This window comes from Urocitellus parryii, chromosome 11 (assembly GCF_045843805.1).
Source record: "Urocitellus parryii isolate mUroPar1 chromosome 11, mUroPar1.hap1, whole genome shotgun sequence".
Taxonomy (NCBI): Eukaryota; Metazoa; Chordata; class Mammalia; order Rodentia; family Sciuridae; genus Urocitellus; species Urocitellus parryii.
This window is the reverse complement of record NC_135541.1, coordinates 79,547,906-79,567,160: the sequence shown is the minus strand read 5'-3', so window position 1 is coordinate 79,567,160 and position 19,255 is coordinate 79,547,906. Positions and strand designations below refer to the sequence as shown.

Genomic DNA, 19,255 nt, shown 5'->3' with positions numbered 1-19,255 from the left:
AAAATATTGAGGAATGAAATAATCAGAATTTAATATTCTCATCAAAATTAATGAAGTTCATACCAGTATGATTGTAGACAACATCTGTAATACAAAGAATATTCCATTCTTTTTTCAGTTTTTCCACGACCTGTCCAACATCATGCCATGTATACTTTTTATTAGGTCTTGAGAAATCAGGATTTAATTCTAACTGATCAGCAAGGGAGTAGCACGACCTAGATAGTCCGAGTGTCTGCAGTGGGGTGAAATGAATCATGTTGTAACCTGAAAAGCAAGACAACAAAGACCACTGTAAGAAAAAACAAACAAAACCAACCTAAAACTAAGAAAAATATCAATGTAAACTTTCTTAAGTAAAATAAAAAGGCTACCATGCTATTGGAAATGGAGTCAACGACTTAGGTTCAAATTCTAGCTGTACCAAAAGAGACTTTAAGCAAGTCCACTTATATCTTTCAGAATATCAGTGTCCTCATCTACAAGACCAAGGTAATAAAATAGTGTACTAGAAAAAAATCACAAAACAGTGCTTAGTTATTATTAGGGATTCAATTTCTATTTGTTGAATAGATATATTTATACACAAAAATATCAGTATATACTCATCTCATAATTTTAATGTTTCACAGTACTTATAGTACATAGTTATGCCAGAGAACTTTTCATTCCTTTCTTCATCCTACATTTAACTTGAAAATAGAAAATTAATGTTACTCCTATTTTATGTAAGAGTAAAATAAGTTTTATCTTACTGTAAGTATTGTTGGCAGCTCATGCCTTCCATGTGGAAAGTCAATATTTATTAATTAAAATTATATAATACAAATCATTCACATTTGTAGATTCATTTATTCTTTTTGGTTTCAATGTTGTTACTGAGTTACTTAGGCTATTTCTAAAACATGTGCTAAATATCACATGGAACTCTGTCATCAAAATTTACTTAAAATTTTTTATTATACAGTAAATAAATAAATAATAAAATTATATAATAATATATTTCCTCTACATTTTAATAGTTTGCTACTGGTTTTATATGTCAAAGCAAAAATCTCAGAAATAACAATGATGACATTTTATCATAGATGTCCTTAAGTTGAACCACATAACTTGACATTTTTATGGATTAAAAAGGGTCAACTTTAAAAATTTTCATATGGTTCTATTTTCATATGGTTCATATAATTACTAAATATATTAGGAGGTGAAATTAGAAGTAGGAGCAAAGCCTCTGAAATCTGTATTTCAGAAGATAATTACATTTATTTTAAAAAAGAAAAGGAAAAGAAACCAAGCTGACATCACCTGACTCTTTTGCAACCCTCAGTCTGTCTTCCCATTCATCCAAAGGTCCTAAACACTTGGCTAAGAATGTCTGGAGAGTAACACAGTCCAAGGGTAACACGTGATCATCACTGCCAACACGTAAAACAGGGTCCACAACTATGTAACCTCCACCACTTTTCTCATTTCTAACGAAAAAAAGCAAAATTAAAACTTTCCGTTTAATGAGAGGGAAAAAGTGAGATTTTTCTAGTATCTGAATAACTGGAAGGAACTATCCTATTTAAAATTATATTATTTCTAACACATACAATAATTTACAAAGTTGCAACAAAACTTAATGGAAAGCAATTTTTTACCCATTCTGCATTATTACACAGTTAATACTACATTGCACAATTACTATATAATTATACCACATACAATATACATAATATCTAATAATGTTGTTTTAATGAAAAACAAATGTACTAGAATTTATCAGAAATAGCCAGCACACTTAAATAAATATCATCCTATAATCAGGTTATAGGAAAAGACTAGATAATCTCATAGAAATTGAAGAGCCATATTCTATTTGTATCTCAAAAAGCAATGTAAAAATTATACTGCCATGGTTGATAACTTTTTATAAATTACATAACTTCAAGTTTTACAATGAATTAACTTTTTTTCCCCATATACAGAACACCTAACTTCACTTACCCTTGAAGGAAGTAATACTGAAATGATCCCGATTGTTGCAGATTAAGTTTACAATATTTATCAGAATCATCTTCTCTTTCTGTCGGATTTTCCCAATCCAAGGAACGGAATTTTTCTCTATTAAATGTTTCTCCAGGAAATGGGTAGTTTGTATACACAGTAACTGCTTTACCCTGCAAAGTTGGGCCTAATCGGAACTGTAGTTCAAATCCTAAATAAAAACCATATTTAAAAAAATTATGTTAAAAATACTGTTTTATTTAAAGAATTATAAAAACTAAGATTCTGATTTAGCTGCATTTTGTTTTACCAAGTATAGTAAACATTGTGGAACCATCTGCTTCACAATGTCCTGTTTCTTTCCCTGTCAACTGATTCCTATTCACGTAGTTACTTTAAGATGTGAAAATTCTTACATCTTTATTTATATTGATCTTTCAATCCCTCACAGTACCCTACCCTCACCCCTAAATTGACTTGTGCAGAGGTGGGCATCTGAGTGAAGATGTTCTCCAGTATTTTTCAAACTGCAGCAGAGAAAGTGAGTTTCTCTATGTTGCCGAGTATGGGATTGTATATAAAACTTGGGAGGTATACTGGGACAACTATCCTACTCTACAAAGAAAACAAGTCTTCAGTGAAAGAAGTCAAACTCAAAAGAGGCAGAGTTTGAACTTTTCACAATTCTGAAGGCATGTGAGCCCCATATTTATATCTGCTGAAATACAGTGTTATGCTAACAAAGATGTACCAAATGGCTGGGGTGGTGGGAAACACTAACTTGTAGTACTTGTTGACTTCTTGATAAGAACAATTCCACCATGGATAATCTAAAGCTATTGAAGTCACATCATTGAATGTGGAATCAGAAGGGAAGTACACATTGGTTCTTCAGAGTGAGTACATGAACCTCCACATGAACTGCTATCCCTACTCATCATGATTTAGTTATTAAAATCTTTGTTGGAATCCTGACACCCAAGATATTCCCATTCTTTCCCAAGTCATACTATTTCTATTAAACTATACCTGAGACTTGTATTACAAGTACTTATCATTAGAGGCAACAACAACAAAACCCCATTATAGATAAAACTTTACTGTTGAAGAGTTTTGGTTGATTTAAGGAAGACTTTGAATTTTTGTTACAATTGTTAGAATGTGAAAGTTTTGACTACACTCCAGTCTGTTAGGAATATAAAGCTTCTAAATACGATGTATCTCAATTAATGATAGGCAAAAAAACTGAAGGCAGCAGGAAATTCAGTTAAGTATAATTTTTAACACTTAAGGAATATTTTTGAGAAGATAGTAAATACTAATAGTTATAATGACTGATTTATTAAATAGCCAATAAAATAATAAAACATTAAAGACTGAGCACCTATAGGGAACAAAATAGAAAATTATTCTACCTTTGCAGTGCTGGAGTTCTAGAGAGGAAAGAGCATATTAAACAATGAACTTCACAAATAAATAAGTAAAGGAGGGGACATATATTGAGAAAAAAAGGGGAAATAAGCATTTTAAGAACAATGGAGGAGAGGAAAGATGTTAATGTGGTGGCAGAAATTTTAAATAGGATGGTAATTGAGAAGCTAAAGGGTTTGAGAGAAGCAAGGTAATTGGTCACATCTCTATTATGGCCATCTAGGGAAAGCACTGACTATGCGAAGAAAACAGGACAATAAAACTAGTATTTAAGTATGTGCTGGTTTCAGAAATGACAATCAGCTTAGTATAGCTGGGTTGGAATAAGGTGAGGGAAAGGAAAAAGAAAGGAAACAGGTAATTAGATCATACAGACCTTCTAGGCCACTGTAAGTATTTTGGCTTCTCTTATCAGAATGAGAACATAAAGAAAAAGTTCTTGAAGGAAATTATGAGTGTTGCTTCCATGAATATGTGAATAAAGGAGGAAAATAGCCTTAATGCTGAATATGGAAAAAAGATTTAATGGTTTGAATAGAAGATTAAATGAGCCACAATATTCCCTTCAGCAAAAGCCTAGTCCAGAGCAAGACCCTAACTCTTTTCAATTCTATGAAAGCTAAGGGATGTAAGAAAAGGTTGAAGTTAGCACAGGTGGGCTCATGAGGTTTAAGGAAAGAAGATATCTTCCTAATATAAAAATCAAAGCAGATTCCAAGGTGGCAGCTGCAGTATGAAGATCTAACTAAGATTATTGATGAAGATGAAGGTGGCTACATTAAACAGATTTTACATGTAGATGATACAGTCTTATAGTGACATCTAGGAGTTTTTCATAGCTACAGAGAAGTCAATGCATGGATTCAGAGGCAGGCTGACACTCGTTAGGGCTTATGCAACTGGTGAATTTATGTCGAAGTCAGTACTCACCATTCTGAGAATCCTAGGGACCCTAGGAATTACACTATATCTACTTTGACTGTATTCTATAAGTAGAACAGCAAAGCCTGGATGATAGCACATCTGTTTACAACATGGTTTACCGAATATTTTTAAACCCACTGTTGAGACCTACTGCTCAGAAAAAAAAAAAAAAAGTTTCTGCTGCTCATTGACAATACACCTGGTCATATCAGAGTTCTGATGCAGATGTACAATGAGATTAATGTTTGCATGCCTGTTTAAAAAAGCATTCATTCTGTAGCCCATGGATCAAGGAATAATTCTGACTGTTAAGTACAAATATATGTATGTATTGAGTGGTACTAGGGATTGAACCCAGGGAAGTTCTCTTAGTGATATCCCCAGCCCTTGCTTTTAAATTTCTGTTTTGTTTTGAGGCAGGTTCTCACTAAGTTGCTCAAACTGGCCTCAAACTTGTGATCTACCTCTTGCTTCAGCCAGCTGAGTTTCTGAAATTAAAGATGTGTACCACTGTGCCCTGATAAGTCTTTATTATTTAAGAAATACATTTTGTAAGACTAAAGTTGGCATCAATAGTGATGGATCTGGGTAAAGTAAACTGAAAACTTCTCAAAAGGATTTGCCATTTTAGGTGCTTCTAAGAACATTCACGATTCACGGAAAGAGGTCAAAATATCAAGTTTAAAAGGCATTTGAAAAAAGTGTAGTTCAATCCTCATGGAAGACTCTGAGGGCTTAAGACTTTAGTGATGTAAGTGATTGCAGATGTGATGAAAACAGCAAGATAACTAGAATTATAAGTGGAGCCTGAAGATATGGCAGAATTGCTGTAATTTATTGAAAACTTTAATGGATGAATAGTTATTTTGTATGATGAGCAAAGACAGTAGTTTCTTGAAATGAAAACTACTGGTAGATGCTGTGTACACTGTTGAAATGACACAAAGGATTTAGAATATTCACAAATTTGGTTGATAAAGCAATGGCAGGGTTTGAGAAGACTCACTTCAGTTTTGAAAGAAGGTCTTTTGTAGGTAAAATGCTAGGAGTGTCCCATGCTATAGAAAATTTTTGTGAAAGTCGATTGAGATGGCAAAATTCAATATGACCTTATTTTAAGAAATAGCTATAGCTACTCCAACCTCCAGCAACCACTGTGCTGATCAGTCAGTAGGAATCAACATTGAGAATTGTCATTAAGGCTCAGATGATCATAAGCATATTTTAGTGATAAAATATTTCTTTCCTTTCCCTCCCTTCCTTTCTTTTCCCAATGCTAGAGATCAAATCCAGGGTCCTACACAAGTGAAGCAAGGACTGTATCACTGAGCTATACCTGTAGCTCTAATAAATTATTTCTTAATGAAGGTATGTACATTGTTTTTTTTAAGACAGAATGCTATTTTACACTCAGTAGACTACAGTATAAGGTACACATAACTTTTATACACACTGGGAAACAAAAATACCATGTGACTTGCTTTATTGTCTTGGTCTGGAATGGAGACTGCAATATCTCTGATGTATGCCTTTATTGTTAGCTTAGAATTCTATACCTGGTAAAAATACCTTTCAAAAACAAAGATTATGAGAATCAGGTTTTTCACTGTCAGAGAGGGTTGTTACAAATAAACAAGGGGGGAAAGTTATAGTGAATATTATATTGGATATGATTCAGAGGTAACAGTATAAATTGCTGTTTACAGTCAGCTTGGGCCAGGGGTGATGGGAGGATTAGCAACTTGGGAGGCTAAGACAGGAGCGTTGCAAGTTTGAGGCTAGGCTCAGCAACCTAGTAGGGCCCTAAGCAATCTAGTAAAAACCTGTCTCAAAATTTTAAAATTGATGGGTTGGGGATATAGCTCAGTTGGTAAAGTGCTTGCCTTGCATGCACAAAGCCCTGGGTTCAATCCCTAGCACTACACACACACACACACAAAAAAAATAGTTAATAGTAATAATAGGGTTGGTGATGTAGTTCAGTAGCAGAGGGCTTATCTACCATGCTGGAAGCCCTGGGTTCCATTGCCAGCCCGGAAGGAAGGAAGGAAGGAAGGAAGGAAGGAAGGAAGGAAGGGAGGAAAGAAGGAAAATTAGTATGGTTCAAGGCAAATCCTGACACTAAGAACATGTTGGTATGTTCCTCTCAAGTCTAAAATTATTCTTTTGTAGCAATAAATTGCCCACATTGATGTTCAACAGGTGGTAAATTTTTCTACAATACTAAATAATGGGAAAGATATTTTCTGTAAAGATTTCAGTAAAACACGATAGAATACTAGACTCTTCGAATTTATTCTAATCCAATCAAATTCTGACTGCCAAGAGAAATATAGCCTGCTTTCATACTGTAGTATGAATAATGTGAGTAAATAGAAGTTCTAACCATTTCTGAAAAAAGTTAGTGATAAGAACTGTTAATTACATTCCTGAATTGAAATAAAATATGGATATAAATTTATTCATAGTAAATGGTGTTAGTAAATCAAAACCAAATTATCCAAACAGTGTTATTAAGTAACTAAACATCCAGAGACTCACTTTTCACATTGTACCATAAAACCAAGAATTTTTTCCCCAAGGAACTATGGAACTACATACACAATTTTTTTCTACAAATTAATATAGCATTGATATATTAAGAATTTATATACATTATATATGTGTGTATACAAATATATGTGTGTATGTGTATATATGTACATATATATGTATATATATATTTTTTTTAGTTGTAAGTGGACACAATGCCTTTATTTTTATGTGATGCTGAGGATGGAACCCAGTGCCTCACCCATGCTAGGCCACAACCCCAGCCCCAAGAATTTTTATTGTTTTGACCTAATAATTTAATGTAGGTATATATCTTTTTGAGGAAATAGTGATGCAAACATAGGTCATGTATTAGGATATTTATCATAATCTCATTTACTATGATTAAATAAACTGACAAAAACCTAAATATCTAATAATTGGAAATAATGAAATAATTTATGATATATCTATAAGATGGAATATCACAAAGCCATTTTAAATCATGGTATCAAAAGGTATTTAAAAAGCATTTAATACTTTGTTAAATTTTATGTATCTGAAATCCTTTCTAGGAAAAAGTATGGCTGAAACAAGGTAGTAAGGAAGGTAATATACACTCAATAACATTTTAAGCAGTAGGGGGGAAAGCAGTTACAAAATTGTTTAAACAGTATGATCTCAATATTTTTAAACAAAAAGCACAGGAAAAAAATGTCTTTTTTATACATTCTTATAATTGGTGAAAGTCATTAGAGCTACAATATAAAAGAATAGATTAAGAAATAGTTGCATGTAGAATTAAAACATGAAATAAAATACTTAGTGTCTATGAGAATCATCTATATACCTTTACAAGAATGATTACATTTATCATCAGGGAAAATGGTGACATTTTAAGCATGTGCAAATATCAGAGACTAGCCAATTGGACATATTTAAACAAACTGCCACCCATTACATTTATACAAATATTGTTTTTCTAATTACACAAAGACTCAGAGAACTTGCAGTACAAAGGTTAAAACTCATCTAACATCTTTAAAACAGTATTTGAATAAATAGTCTAACTTCAGAAAAAAAGACAAGCATTCCCAAAATGAGTATTTATATAATGTACATGTAAATTCAATAAACTATGTAAATTGTGTAACACCAGAGAAAAATTAAAAGAATAAGATATAAATGAAATAAACACTTTTTAATAACTAATTTTATTTATTAATAAGTGGAAGTCTTTCAACTCTCAGTAAAAACTAATATTGATATTGTCAGTGAAAACGATGTGATTAAATAAATTTCATTATTTTTAAAGGCCTTTAATATTCTGTGATAAAGTGATTCAAAGTTCAAAGTTCTATATTTTGATAAGTGGTTTTAATGGCCTCAAAGGTGGAAAAAATATTGTACAATGGTATCCAAATACAAATAAAAGACAATCTTAGTGCTGTGTTCATTAAACCATATATTAATCTTTTTTCTCAACTGTAGATGGACACAATACCATTATTTTATTTATTTATGTGGCACTCAGAAGCCAAAACCCTGGCCCCATGATATTAATCTTTAATCACATTCACCAACTGTATAAAGATTTTTGCTGAAATGCTAGTGAATTTATATTTTCTCTGACATCAGCAATTGGTTTTATAAGCTAATCACACAAAATTCTGAGGCATGACTATAATAAACTAATGATGTGAAAACCAATTGAAAACTTTTATGTGGAAGATTTTAAACACAAAGGAAAATTGATTATCAATTTTTTAAAGTGGGCATGTGTTCCTTCGCATGGGTAAAAATCACACAATGATGGAAGCATTTCTAAAATATATATTCAAACACTTTTGCTACAGAAAGGAAAGTATGTCTAGATACTGAACTGGACATACTGTAAATTGTTTCTATAAATCAAGTTTCATTGAACACAGTGATACCTATTCATTGCCTATGTCTGCTTTCGGGTTACAATGGCATAGTTCATTAGCTCCAACGGTGCATAACCTACAAAGCTGAAAAGATTTGCTATCTGAAAGTTTATGGGGAAAAAGTGTGCCAAACTCTGCTCCACAGTATCAATTTCCTTCAGTAAAGCAATTAACTTTATCCTTTGTGTATCTGAAAAAGATAAATGCTTTTTATTTTTTTCTGACATTTTCTAAGTTTCATATTAGAAGGCTACTTGTCATTCCTGAAAACACAGAATCTCAAAGGGCAAGTCTCAAACACTTAAACAGTTTGTAACTCATCTTTCCCAACTTCAGTAGAGTAAAAGAGTCATTTCTGGTTATTCTTTCTCTTGTTTCAGAGTTTTGGAAAGATTGTTTTGTTTTGTGTTTGTTGTGTTGGGCATTGAACCTGGAGCTTCACATATGCTAGGCAAGCTCCCAACCACTGAATTACATTCCTAACCCCTATTATTTAACATAATATAACTTGTTTATCTACTTAACTTGACTTAAGTATGTATGTAATCCATGGCAACATACTGAAAAAAACAAGGGTTTGATTGGAAGTGCCCCCAGACCTATGACCTCAATTCTTTCCTCATAATGTTTTTTGTTTGTTTATTTTTTAACTTATCTGACAGAAACTGGGAGTGTTAATATTAGTTCATATATTAGCAAAATTAAACACTTTTATTTTGGTACTGGGGATTGGACCCAGGAGTACTTTACCACTAAGTCACATCCCCAGTGCTTTTAATTTTTATTTTTATTTTGAGACAGGTTCTCTCTAAGTTGCTGAGGGTCTTGTTAAGTTGCTGATGCTGACCACAAACCTGAAATTCTCCTGCCTCAGCCTCTCAAATCACTGGGATTACAGGTGTGTGCCACTGCACCCAGCTTGGGTTACTTTTAAAGAATTAAAACAGAAAGAAAAGCAAGCACGCAAGCAAGAAAGAAAGAAGAAAAAGTAATAGTCTATGTTGTCTTTCTGTGTCCCAATACATAGATCAGTGTATACAAGACACTCTAAACCTCTAATCCAAGTCATAGAAACTAAAATTTTTATGTACAGTAAATGAAACACTAGAATACCTGGCCTATGCCAGATTCCATAATTAATCATCATCATGCTAAAATTGACTTAGATCACTGCAGGACATAGCGTGGCTATCTTATTTCTCATGCTAAAACTAGGAATACTTTATTCAGATTTGCAATACATATTACAGATTTGCAGACATAGGCAATACATATCCCTCCTGGAGACAGCTAGCAAGATGAGTGATAAAGTATTATTGTAAATGGAAATTTTTCCCTCCACATGATTTATAGAAACTGAAGCTCCTAAACAAAGAATGTTTATATATAAAATATAAAATGTTTATATTTTCTTAAAGAAGAAAAATGATAAATTTGACCAACCTATATAATAGATGGAAGAATTCCAAATATGGAGAATACTTATTATGTTCATTATTCTGCTACTAAGTGAGATAAATAAAATAGAAAGACTCATGCTTTGGCTAGAAAATAATTATTCAGTCTTCTACTTGTTGAATTAAAAGAATCTACAGAGATGTCAGTCTTGAAAATGAAGATAAATTCTTTTAGGGAAAAAAGAAAAGAAAAATGAAGAAGGGTTTGGTTGTGTGTCAATTAACTATGAAAAAACTAAAAATTCCCAGTTTTTTCACTCTAACTGGTTACTAAGTCCTATGCATTTTAAAATGTCTCATTCTTTCCCCCTTTGCAACTCTGACATTGTTGAATCCTTATCTTTAACCAGATACCATTTTTAAGCTTTTTTTTTAATTGTAGATGGACACAATACTTTTATACTGAGTATCAAACCCAATGCCTCACATGGGCTAGGCAAGCACTCTACCATTGACCTACAACCCCAACCCCCAGACAGGTTTTTTAAAAGAGCCTTCTGGATTATTTCTAGTCCCAGTGTTCCCTCTCTTTAATTCATCCTTCACATTACAAATTGTCTTCTAAAATAATATGATCACTACAAAAAAAGTGACATATTCCCATTCATAGCATTTGGACGAAATTACTGTTTTTTAACTAGAGTTACAAAGTCAACCACATCATTCTTATTTCATAAGAACTTCACAGTTCCCTCTTCAAACAGGTTAGCTGAATTTGCCAAGTTTTGGTACATTTAATCAGAGTTGTAGTGATCGATCAGCAAGTATTTATTAACTGCCCTTCTGTAGAAGGGCAGAATATCTTTATTTCACAAATAGAGGAATTAATGCTAAAAATGTAACTTGAAGAAAACCACATAATTTTGTTAGCAGCAGAGCCAGGAAAATGCTGATTCCTTACACTTGTCATTACACTGTACTCAAAAGCTTCCATGAAGAAAGCAAAGCTCAAGGACCTCTTTTAAGGAGTTCTTGGCACAGAGGAAACAGCTGAGGCAGTAAGAATGCATAATTCTTTGAGGCTAGGGGAACAGAAAAAAAGGATTCCTAGCAGATACTTGCAATTATTTAAAATGTAGAAGGGAGTCCAGTGAGACACATTAAGTTGACAGGAATATTAAGAGGGTAAAGAGGAAAAAATAGTCAAAACCAGAAAAGTGCAGAGTCAGGAAAGCCAAAAATGGAGTAAGTACTTGGTGATCTTAAGTGCCACACCAAGTTGGAAGAAGAGGAGGGTTGGCATTGGAGGTAACACATGAGATGGCTGAAATTCAAAGAAAAATAAAATTTAATTCTTCAAATATTATAGATATAACAAAATTTCTTCAAAATGATTATCATTGTCCATTTGGTACACCAGTAAGGGGGAGCTGTATTTATTTTTCATATATTCAATTTCTATTTCACAAATTATATTACATAAAATCACTGTGGAAAGTTTTTCAATGTTGAAAAATTACAAAACCTAAGAAAATACGGCATCTATGAATCTGTTTTATAGAAACACAATTTGATCTTTTAAATCACAGCTTAACTATATCAGCATAATTTCATTGGCTATTTTTTTATTTGGCAAGAAACTATTTTCAGATTTTATCTTCCCCAAATTTGAGAGCATTTTGATTAATATAAAAAATAGTTTATTATATTTTTGCTGTACTCTACTAATTCAGAGGTTCAGTAAAGGAAAAGAGTGAGCTATAAAAAACCAAAGTTACAGATATACTCAGCAAAAATATATATAAAGTATTTTCACTAAGTTTTAATAAGAAATGCTATCAGAAATAATGTGGTCATTAATGTGGGAGTTTGCACAGAAGGAAAATTGACCTATTTTATCCTTGTTCTTACATAACAGATATAAAACACTTTTAACTAAAATCAATTATAATTAGTTTAATCTGAAGAATAAAGATCCTAGAAAACTGTATCTAACTCAAAGTTTTATTGTTTGGAGCTGGGGATTGAACCTAAGGCGTTACTCATGTCAAGCTCAAGCTCTACTACTTTAGACATCATCCCAGTCCCTAACATAAAGTTTTAAAAATTTTAAATTGTATAACTAAGAAGAACCAATAAAATTTTTAATTGCCCTTTAATGAGTTAAAATTTAAAAGACACAAAGGAGCTATTCAAACAACTTGCTACTGACCTTGTTCAAGTCTGAAGAGGGTCTTTTCCAGCTTTTCCATTTCGTTTAGTAGTAAAATTCTAATCTGTTTACCGTGTCCCATTTTGGATTCTGGAGGCTTTGAAATCTTTCAGAAGAATTAAAGGAACTCCAAAATCAAATGAGTTACCCCTGTGACACACAAAAAAAGGAATTACAAAAAAGAAAATAACTATTACCTTAAACTCTCCAGGGCTGACAGCTAGCTGCACTTACATGTTCCAAATGTGGTTTAACTCTAGCAGAGCAATGAGAAAGAAGGAATTTTATAAAGAAGATCCGAGAAGGCAAATTGTTTTCTCTTCCCTTAAAGCACAATGAGGAAGACTGAAGCAAATATACTGTATTGTCAATTCTTACAAATAAAACATAACAAAACCAAACAAGCTTAAAGCATTCTCAGAGAAAAGCGATACTATTTAAGAAAGCCTGGAGTTCAAGGGGAAAAATTCCCCGGTCTCAGGCCAAAAGGCTGTCAAGTCTCCAAATGGCACTTCTGCTTACAGGAGATTAGTCTGCTCAAAGATAACAGGTGGGAGATCGCCCCATTCCCAAATTCGGGTCAGAAGCCACCAATGGGGAGATGAGAACAGAGGAAAGCAGTTGTCGCCCCTGGAATAGCTGTAATAGACATAGGATGGACAGAGAGAGCTATAGATAGAAAGAATGCATTTCTCCGGGAGGCCAGCAGCATTCCTAGCACTTACGGTGAGCAAGTTATACAGGCGGCATCTGGGAAACCCCGGGTCTGGCGCTATTCGGGGGAGGGCACGGGAACGCAAGCTAAAGGGGACAGGCCGGCTGCCCAGCCGTGGACAAACGCCGCAGCCCAGGGAGGGCAGGGCGCGGTGAAGGGCAAAGGGAGGGGAGGTGGCGCCAGCACCCGGAGACCAGCGGGGAGCGTCTCCGAGACTCCGCCTCGCGCGGATCCCCCGGAGGCCCAGATTCGACCCGGTGAGGCGTGCACTGGCTTAGGTGGGAGTGGACCTGCCTCTCGTCCACTTCCGGGAACCTCCAGGCCCACTAGCCCAGACCGCTAGTCTCGCGAGAATGTGTTCACTGCGGAGTTTCAGGCTGCGAGAAGCCGGCTTCCCAAGCGGCTGCAGCGGGCCCAAGCTGGGAACCGCTATTTCTGCCGCCTTTAGCGGAGGTGTGGCGGCGTGGGTGCCACAGCCTGTGAACTTAAAATTCTGTGGTTCCAGGCTACGAATTAGATTGAACTGTCCAGTAGGATGTTTTCGTGGAAAGGGATGAATGCTGGGGGCCAAGCAATGTGGCTTCCCATGCCTTTTCTACCACTGTGTGTTTCCTGTTTTTTTTTTTTTCCCCAAAAAAACATGCCTAAGTTCTCGTAGCCTTGATTTCCCTGGGTCTAAAATAAGGAACCTGGCTACAGTCTCTGACATACCATCCAACAGGTGCCCATCCTTACTGGGCTCCATCTGTGTAACCCATCTATTCAGGAAGCTCAGGCAGGAGAATTGCAAGTTTGAGGCCAGGATCAGCAACTCAGTGAGACCAGCTCAAAACAAAACAAGACCCCACAACAACAAAAACAACAAACAAAAAATCATATCCTAGCAGGGAACATCTTCCTGAATGCAAACACTGGACTAGGTGGGTGAAGTGTGGCCAGTCTACAATAGAGAGGATGAATACTGCTTGTATTTACAACATCCGGTTGTACCAGATGATCATCTTGAGATTAAGCTGCACATATTTTACACCAGAATTTCTGGACTCTGTGTAGATGCCTAAGAAGATTTTATGCCTGAGGAAAAAGGAAAATCCATCTTTCAGAGTTTTTCAAGAACACCTAATGGTCATGAGAAAATGGACAAAAGGTTGGGATTAAGTTAACCAGGTATGATAAGAATCTTATTTTACTGTGAAATTACAGTTTTGTAGGTCCAAAAAGGATGCTGAGGTGTTTTTGTTAATCAACTTTGTGTGTGTGTGTGTGGTGCTGGGGATTGAATCCAGGACCTTGTGCATCCCCTTCAAGCATATGCCCCCATATAACTGGGAGATTTCCAATTAGACTTGCCTCTTAGAGGTCCCACCTAATAGTGTTGCAGGCTGGGGGCCCAGTAATCAACACATGAGCATTTGGAGGACATTCAACCAAATCATAGAAGATGGGGTGGGGTAGGTCATCAAATCTTGTAAGGCTTTGCAGGCCATTCTAAGGACTTAGGCTTTTACTCTGGGAAAAAGAGCCACTGAAGGATTCTGAATAGAGGAGTGACCCTTTAAAAGTATCACTCTGAGGCCTGGGGATATAGCTCAGATGGTAGAGTGCTTGCATTACACACACAAGACCTGGGTTCAATTCCCAGCAGCACACACACAATTTGTAAAAATATCACTCTGCAACTTTGTGGGGAACAGCTGAATAAACTGAAGAGGGTAGCAAAGAAGGACTGTAAGGAGAACAGTTACAACATATTTCAATTATCCAAGAAAGAGAAAGTGGTGTACACATGTTTAAGTTTTGGGATAAAGGTGTAGCTGTGAGAAGTTGTTGAATTCTACTTTCTATTTTGGAGGGCAGGATTTACTCGAGAGAAAGGTGTCAACTATGATTCCAAGGTTTATAATCTATGAAAACAACCATAACAAGCACTGTTCAACAGAAATCTTGAGTGTAATTGAAAATTTTCAAGTTGTCACTTTAAAAAATGGGTGAAATTTTCGTATTAGTAACATATATTAACACTATGTCTAAGTCATTATTTCAACAAATAATCAATATAAAAAGTTACTGATGAGATGTTTTATGTTCTTTTTTCATATTAAGTCTTCACAGTCGTGTTTGCACCTTATACTTCTAGCATGTCTCAGTTCCAACAGCCACATATCATGGGCTCAATAGCTTCATGTGGCTAGTTGCTACCATGTGGACAGTACAGAAGTTGCCATTTTTTTAGAGAGGAAGAATAAAGGGAAGGGGTAAGAGTAGTTAATGAAATCAGGAGTTTGTAGACAGTAAACTTGAGAGCATGATTAAACATCCTAGAAGAGATATCAATTTAACATTTGTATCCCTGGCCTCCAAATTATTGTTTTTCAAATTCGTTGGAGACTTGTAAAAACAATTTATTAGCTGTAATCAGCAATTTTTAGAATGAAATAAAGAATATATTAATGAATTAGATCTGGTAAAAGTATTATTTCATAAAACATCACTTTCTATTTCTTAATTTTGATGTATTGAGTTATGATTCCTACTGGATATCATGGTTAAAAAATGTTTGAAAGTGATTGCCCTGGAATGCCTGCTGTGCAAAACTGTAATTTATTATTGAGAAATAGTGCCTGGGTTTTATTTCCAGCTTTGCCACTGAGAAGCTTTGAAAGGTACTCAATCTCTTTTTAATTAATTTTTTCAACTATAAAATGGGAATAAAAATAGTACCTACTACAGATCCAATGCAATACAGATTTTGCTCTGAACTTTCTCACAGAAAACCCTTTGATGATAAAATCCCCATCAAAATACCAGTGATATTGGAGCTGGGATTATGGCTCATGGTAGGGTGCTTGCCTAACATGTGTGGGGCACTGGGTTTGATTCTCAGCACTGCATATAAATAAACAAAATAAAGTTCATTGACAACTAAAACAATATTTTAAAAATACCAGTGACATTATTCATAGAACTAAAAAAATAATACTAAAATGTATATGGAAGACCAAGCCAGGCATGGTGGTACATGCCTATAATCCCAACGACTCAGGAGGCTGAAGCAGGAAGAACACAAGTTCAAGGTCAGCTCAGCAACTTAGTGAGGCTCTAAGCAACTTAGACAGAATCTGTCTCCAAATTAAAAAAATAAAAAGAACTGGGGATGTTGCTCAGTGGTTAAGCACCCCTAGGTTCAATCCCTGGTACCAAGAAAAAAAAAGAAAAGAAAAAAAAAAGTATGCAAGAACAAAAGACCCAGAATAGCCAAAGCAATTCTGAGCAAAAAATAGTAAAGCTGGAGGCATCATACTACCCAAATTCAAATTGTACTACAAAGCAATATTAAAAAAAAAAAAACTTTGTATAGACATACAGTATAATGGAACAAAAGAGAAGCACTGAAACAAACCCACACAGCTAGTAATCTTATTCTTGACAAAGATGCCAAAAATTTACAGTGGAAAAAAAACAGCTTTTTAGTTTTATGCCATCCCATTTCTTGATTCTTGGTAGTACTTCCTGAACTATAAGAGTCCTACTGAGGAAGTTGCTGCCTAAGCCTACATATTGGACCATTTTCCCTATGTTCTTTTCTAGTAGTTGCAAAGTTTCTAGTCTTATTTCTTGGTCTCTGGTTCATTATGAGTTGACTTTTGTGCAGGTGAGGTACAAGAAGAAATGTTATATAGTATTTCCAGGATTCTCCTTAAAGGAAGGAAGTTCAACCATTTCTCAGATGGATATCCAGTTTTTTAGGTTTTTACATATGGATATCCAGTTTTCTTAGCACCATTTGTTAATGACTTAAATAAAAGATATGTTTATTTTTATCCCACTTGTAAGTCCAGAGATAAGTGTTTCAAAATTGGTAAGGCAGATTTGAAGCTATCAGGGTCTACCTTGCTGTGACCTGAACCGCTGTTGACTCAGAAATCAGCAATGGACGATGGGGGATTAGAAAAGACAAACAGACACACATACACAAAGAAAACTGGGACCAGGTGGGACATCATCCTCTGATAGAGGAACAATGGCCCAGAGCTAGTTTATCTCTGCGTTACATTTATTATATGGATTTTATCATCAAAGGGTTTTCTGTAAGAAAGTTTCTTTAGAGCAGGCAGACTAAAGGACAAAGCCAATTATAATTATCTACTTGTGCTAATAATTCTCTACCCCTGACAGCTGGTATCTGAACTCAGGGTCAATACTAATAGTCCTGTGCCTTTCACAGAACCTCTTTTAAGCAGGGAGTCACTATAGCAACTGGGCATTCTCGACCTGCACTTTACACAGGAAGTTCCCAGTGCATGTCCATATGCTGCTGTGGGACAGTCAGAAACCATGATTCAAATCACTGCTTCCTGCAATACCTCATACTTTTCTCTCTTTCATTGTGGGGACCTCATCTTAATTGTATAATATGGCTGCCTGAGCTCCCACTATCATAGCTATGTTCAGGCAGCAGGATGGAGGATGAGAAATGGGTGAACTTCCTTCCTTTAAGGAGAATCCTGGAAATACTTTATAACATTTCTTCTTGTATCTCATTAACCAAACTTACATACAATGTACACTCAAGTGTAGTCTTTATCTAGGCAGTAATGAGACTAGCTGAAGCCTGGGTTTTGTTGTTATGGAAAGAGAAAATTGATTTTGGCAGACAACTAATAGTCTCTGCCACAGTTTGCACGCATTTTTCTTCATTTTAAAATTTGAATTGTCATCAAAGTGATACAGTTTTCAGGAGGAGGATGGAAGTCTCTGTGAGAAATGTCTCCAAGAAAAATAGAAAAAAAAGAAAAGTGATTCTTTGATGTGTGTGGCCACATGCAGAGGTGTTTTAAAAACAACTCATATTGTTTTCTGTTGGAAAATTTCATGGTTAATCAATTTTGGACTCAGAGAAAAGAAAATACACACACACACACACACACACACACACAGTCCTGTTGTAGAATGCTGCTTTGCATCTGTCAGCCAAATGTGTTCGCTAAAACTGAACCCTTGAACTGGGCCAACTTTGTCTCACAGTCACAGAAGGACTGGGGGAATCATGCTTGCTGCATGCTCACTCCCAAGAACAAGGAGGGAGGGGAGCCAATCTCACATAGTTTTCTTCCTAAATTTAACAACCAGATAAATCACACTGCTTCCCCAGTAATGGAGGAAGTTAAAAAGTAGAGAATCCAGGATATGGTTAGGGAATCTCTCCATTCAAAGAAAATAAGAAATAGGGAAAGGTATCTTCCTCTGTTATCATGTAAGTCTTTTAAACTTCTTTTGTGCATTAGTTCTTAATATATATATATATATATATTATTGATCAATATATATTATTGATCTTCTCAGGATTGGAAAAAAAAGTATGAAATGTTTTGGAAATCAATATGTGTCCTACAAGTACTGAATAACAGCTAATTTTGAATGAGCATTGAAGAGGTGACAAGAACTATTCTAAGCTCTTTAGATGAATGAACTTAGTACCCCAAACAAACACTATTATTACCCATAATTTAAAGAGAAGGAAACTGAGTTCCAAGGTACAAGTAACTTGTTGACAGACACATAGTGAGCAAGTGGATGGATGAATGTGACTTTGCATTCTCAATGATTCTGTTCCATAAACTTTACATCTGGGGGCACAGATGTTATTCCTATGGCCAGGTAGCAATAAAGGCCTTATAAACTGGATTGGAATGTCACTGACTTTCTTTGTGGGTGGGTCAAGAGTGAATATCCCTTGCTTCTGGGGACATTCTGGCTCTGCTTCAATTCAATGCCTCAGAACATCACTGGCAGGAGCTCTTCGCCTACCTTGCCTGCTATCTGATGAGTTTGGTGCTCTTTTAAGCTTCTTTGGTGTAGGATATGTGATATAATATTGTATTAGAATTATCTTTTAATTTTCTCCTTTTTCCAGCACAGTCTCTGAGACAGGGACAATGTTTTCTATCTCTGGATGGCAGAGTTACAAAATTATTTACACTGCTTAGATATACTAAGATAAGTATATTTTTTCTTAAAAATTTCCCTGATCACCATTATCATTCCCCCACTTGCTAGGCAAGCATAGAAAACAAATTTCAGTCTAATCTGTTTTAAAATTAATTTTGATCATGTTGTTAAAATA

The 19,255-nt window shown here is 35.0% G+C and overlaps 1 protein-coding gene and 1 long non-coding RNA gene across 7 annotated transcripts in view; one reads left to right on the top strand and one right to left on the bottom strand.

The window, feature by feature from the left end:
- Window positions 1-13,405, bottom strand: part of Agl (amylo-alpha-1,6-glucosidase and 4-alpha-glucanotransferase) — a 66,352-nt gene extending 52,947 nt beyond the window's left edge. Inside the window, exons 1-5 of one of the 5 annotated variants that reach the window (XM_026401394.2) lie at window positions 13,142-13,405; window positions 12,417-12,566; window positions 1,993-2,203; window positions 1,309-1,475; window positions 64-267 (exon numbers count right to left, since the gene is read on the bottom strand). In XM_026401394.2, coding sequence (XP_026257179.2) covers window positions 64-267; window positions 1,309-1,475; window positions 1,993-2,203; window positions 12,417-12,498 — 664 coding nt within the window. In that variant the 5' untranslated portion in view covers window positions 12,499-12,566; window positions 13,142-13,405. The other 4 variants (XM_077803633.1, XM_077803635.1, XM_077803634.1 and 1 more) reach the window with 4 other exon arrangements.
- Window positions 13,058-19,255, top strand: part of LOC113191616 (uncharacterized) — a 34,838-nt gene continuing 28,640 nt past the window's right edge. Inside the window, exons 1-2 of one of the 2 annotated variants that reach the window (XR_003301914.2) lie at window positions 13,058-13,142; window positions 14,185-14,298. This is a non-coding gene — a long non-coding RNA (uncharacterized LOC113191616). The remainder of the gene's footprint in view (window positions 13,143-14,184; window positions 14,299-19,255) is intronic. The other variant, XR_013344448.1, reaches the window with a different exon arrangement.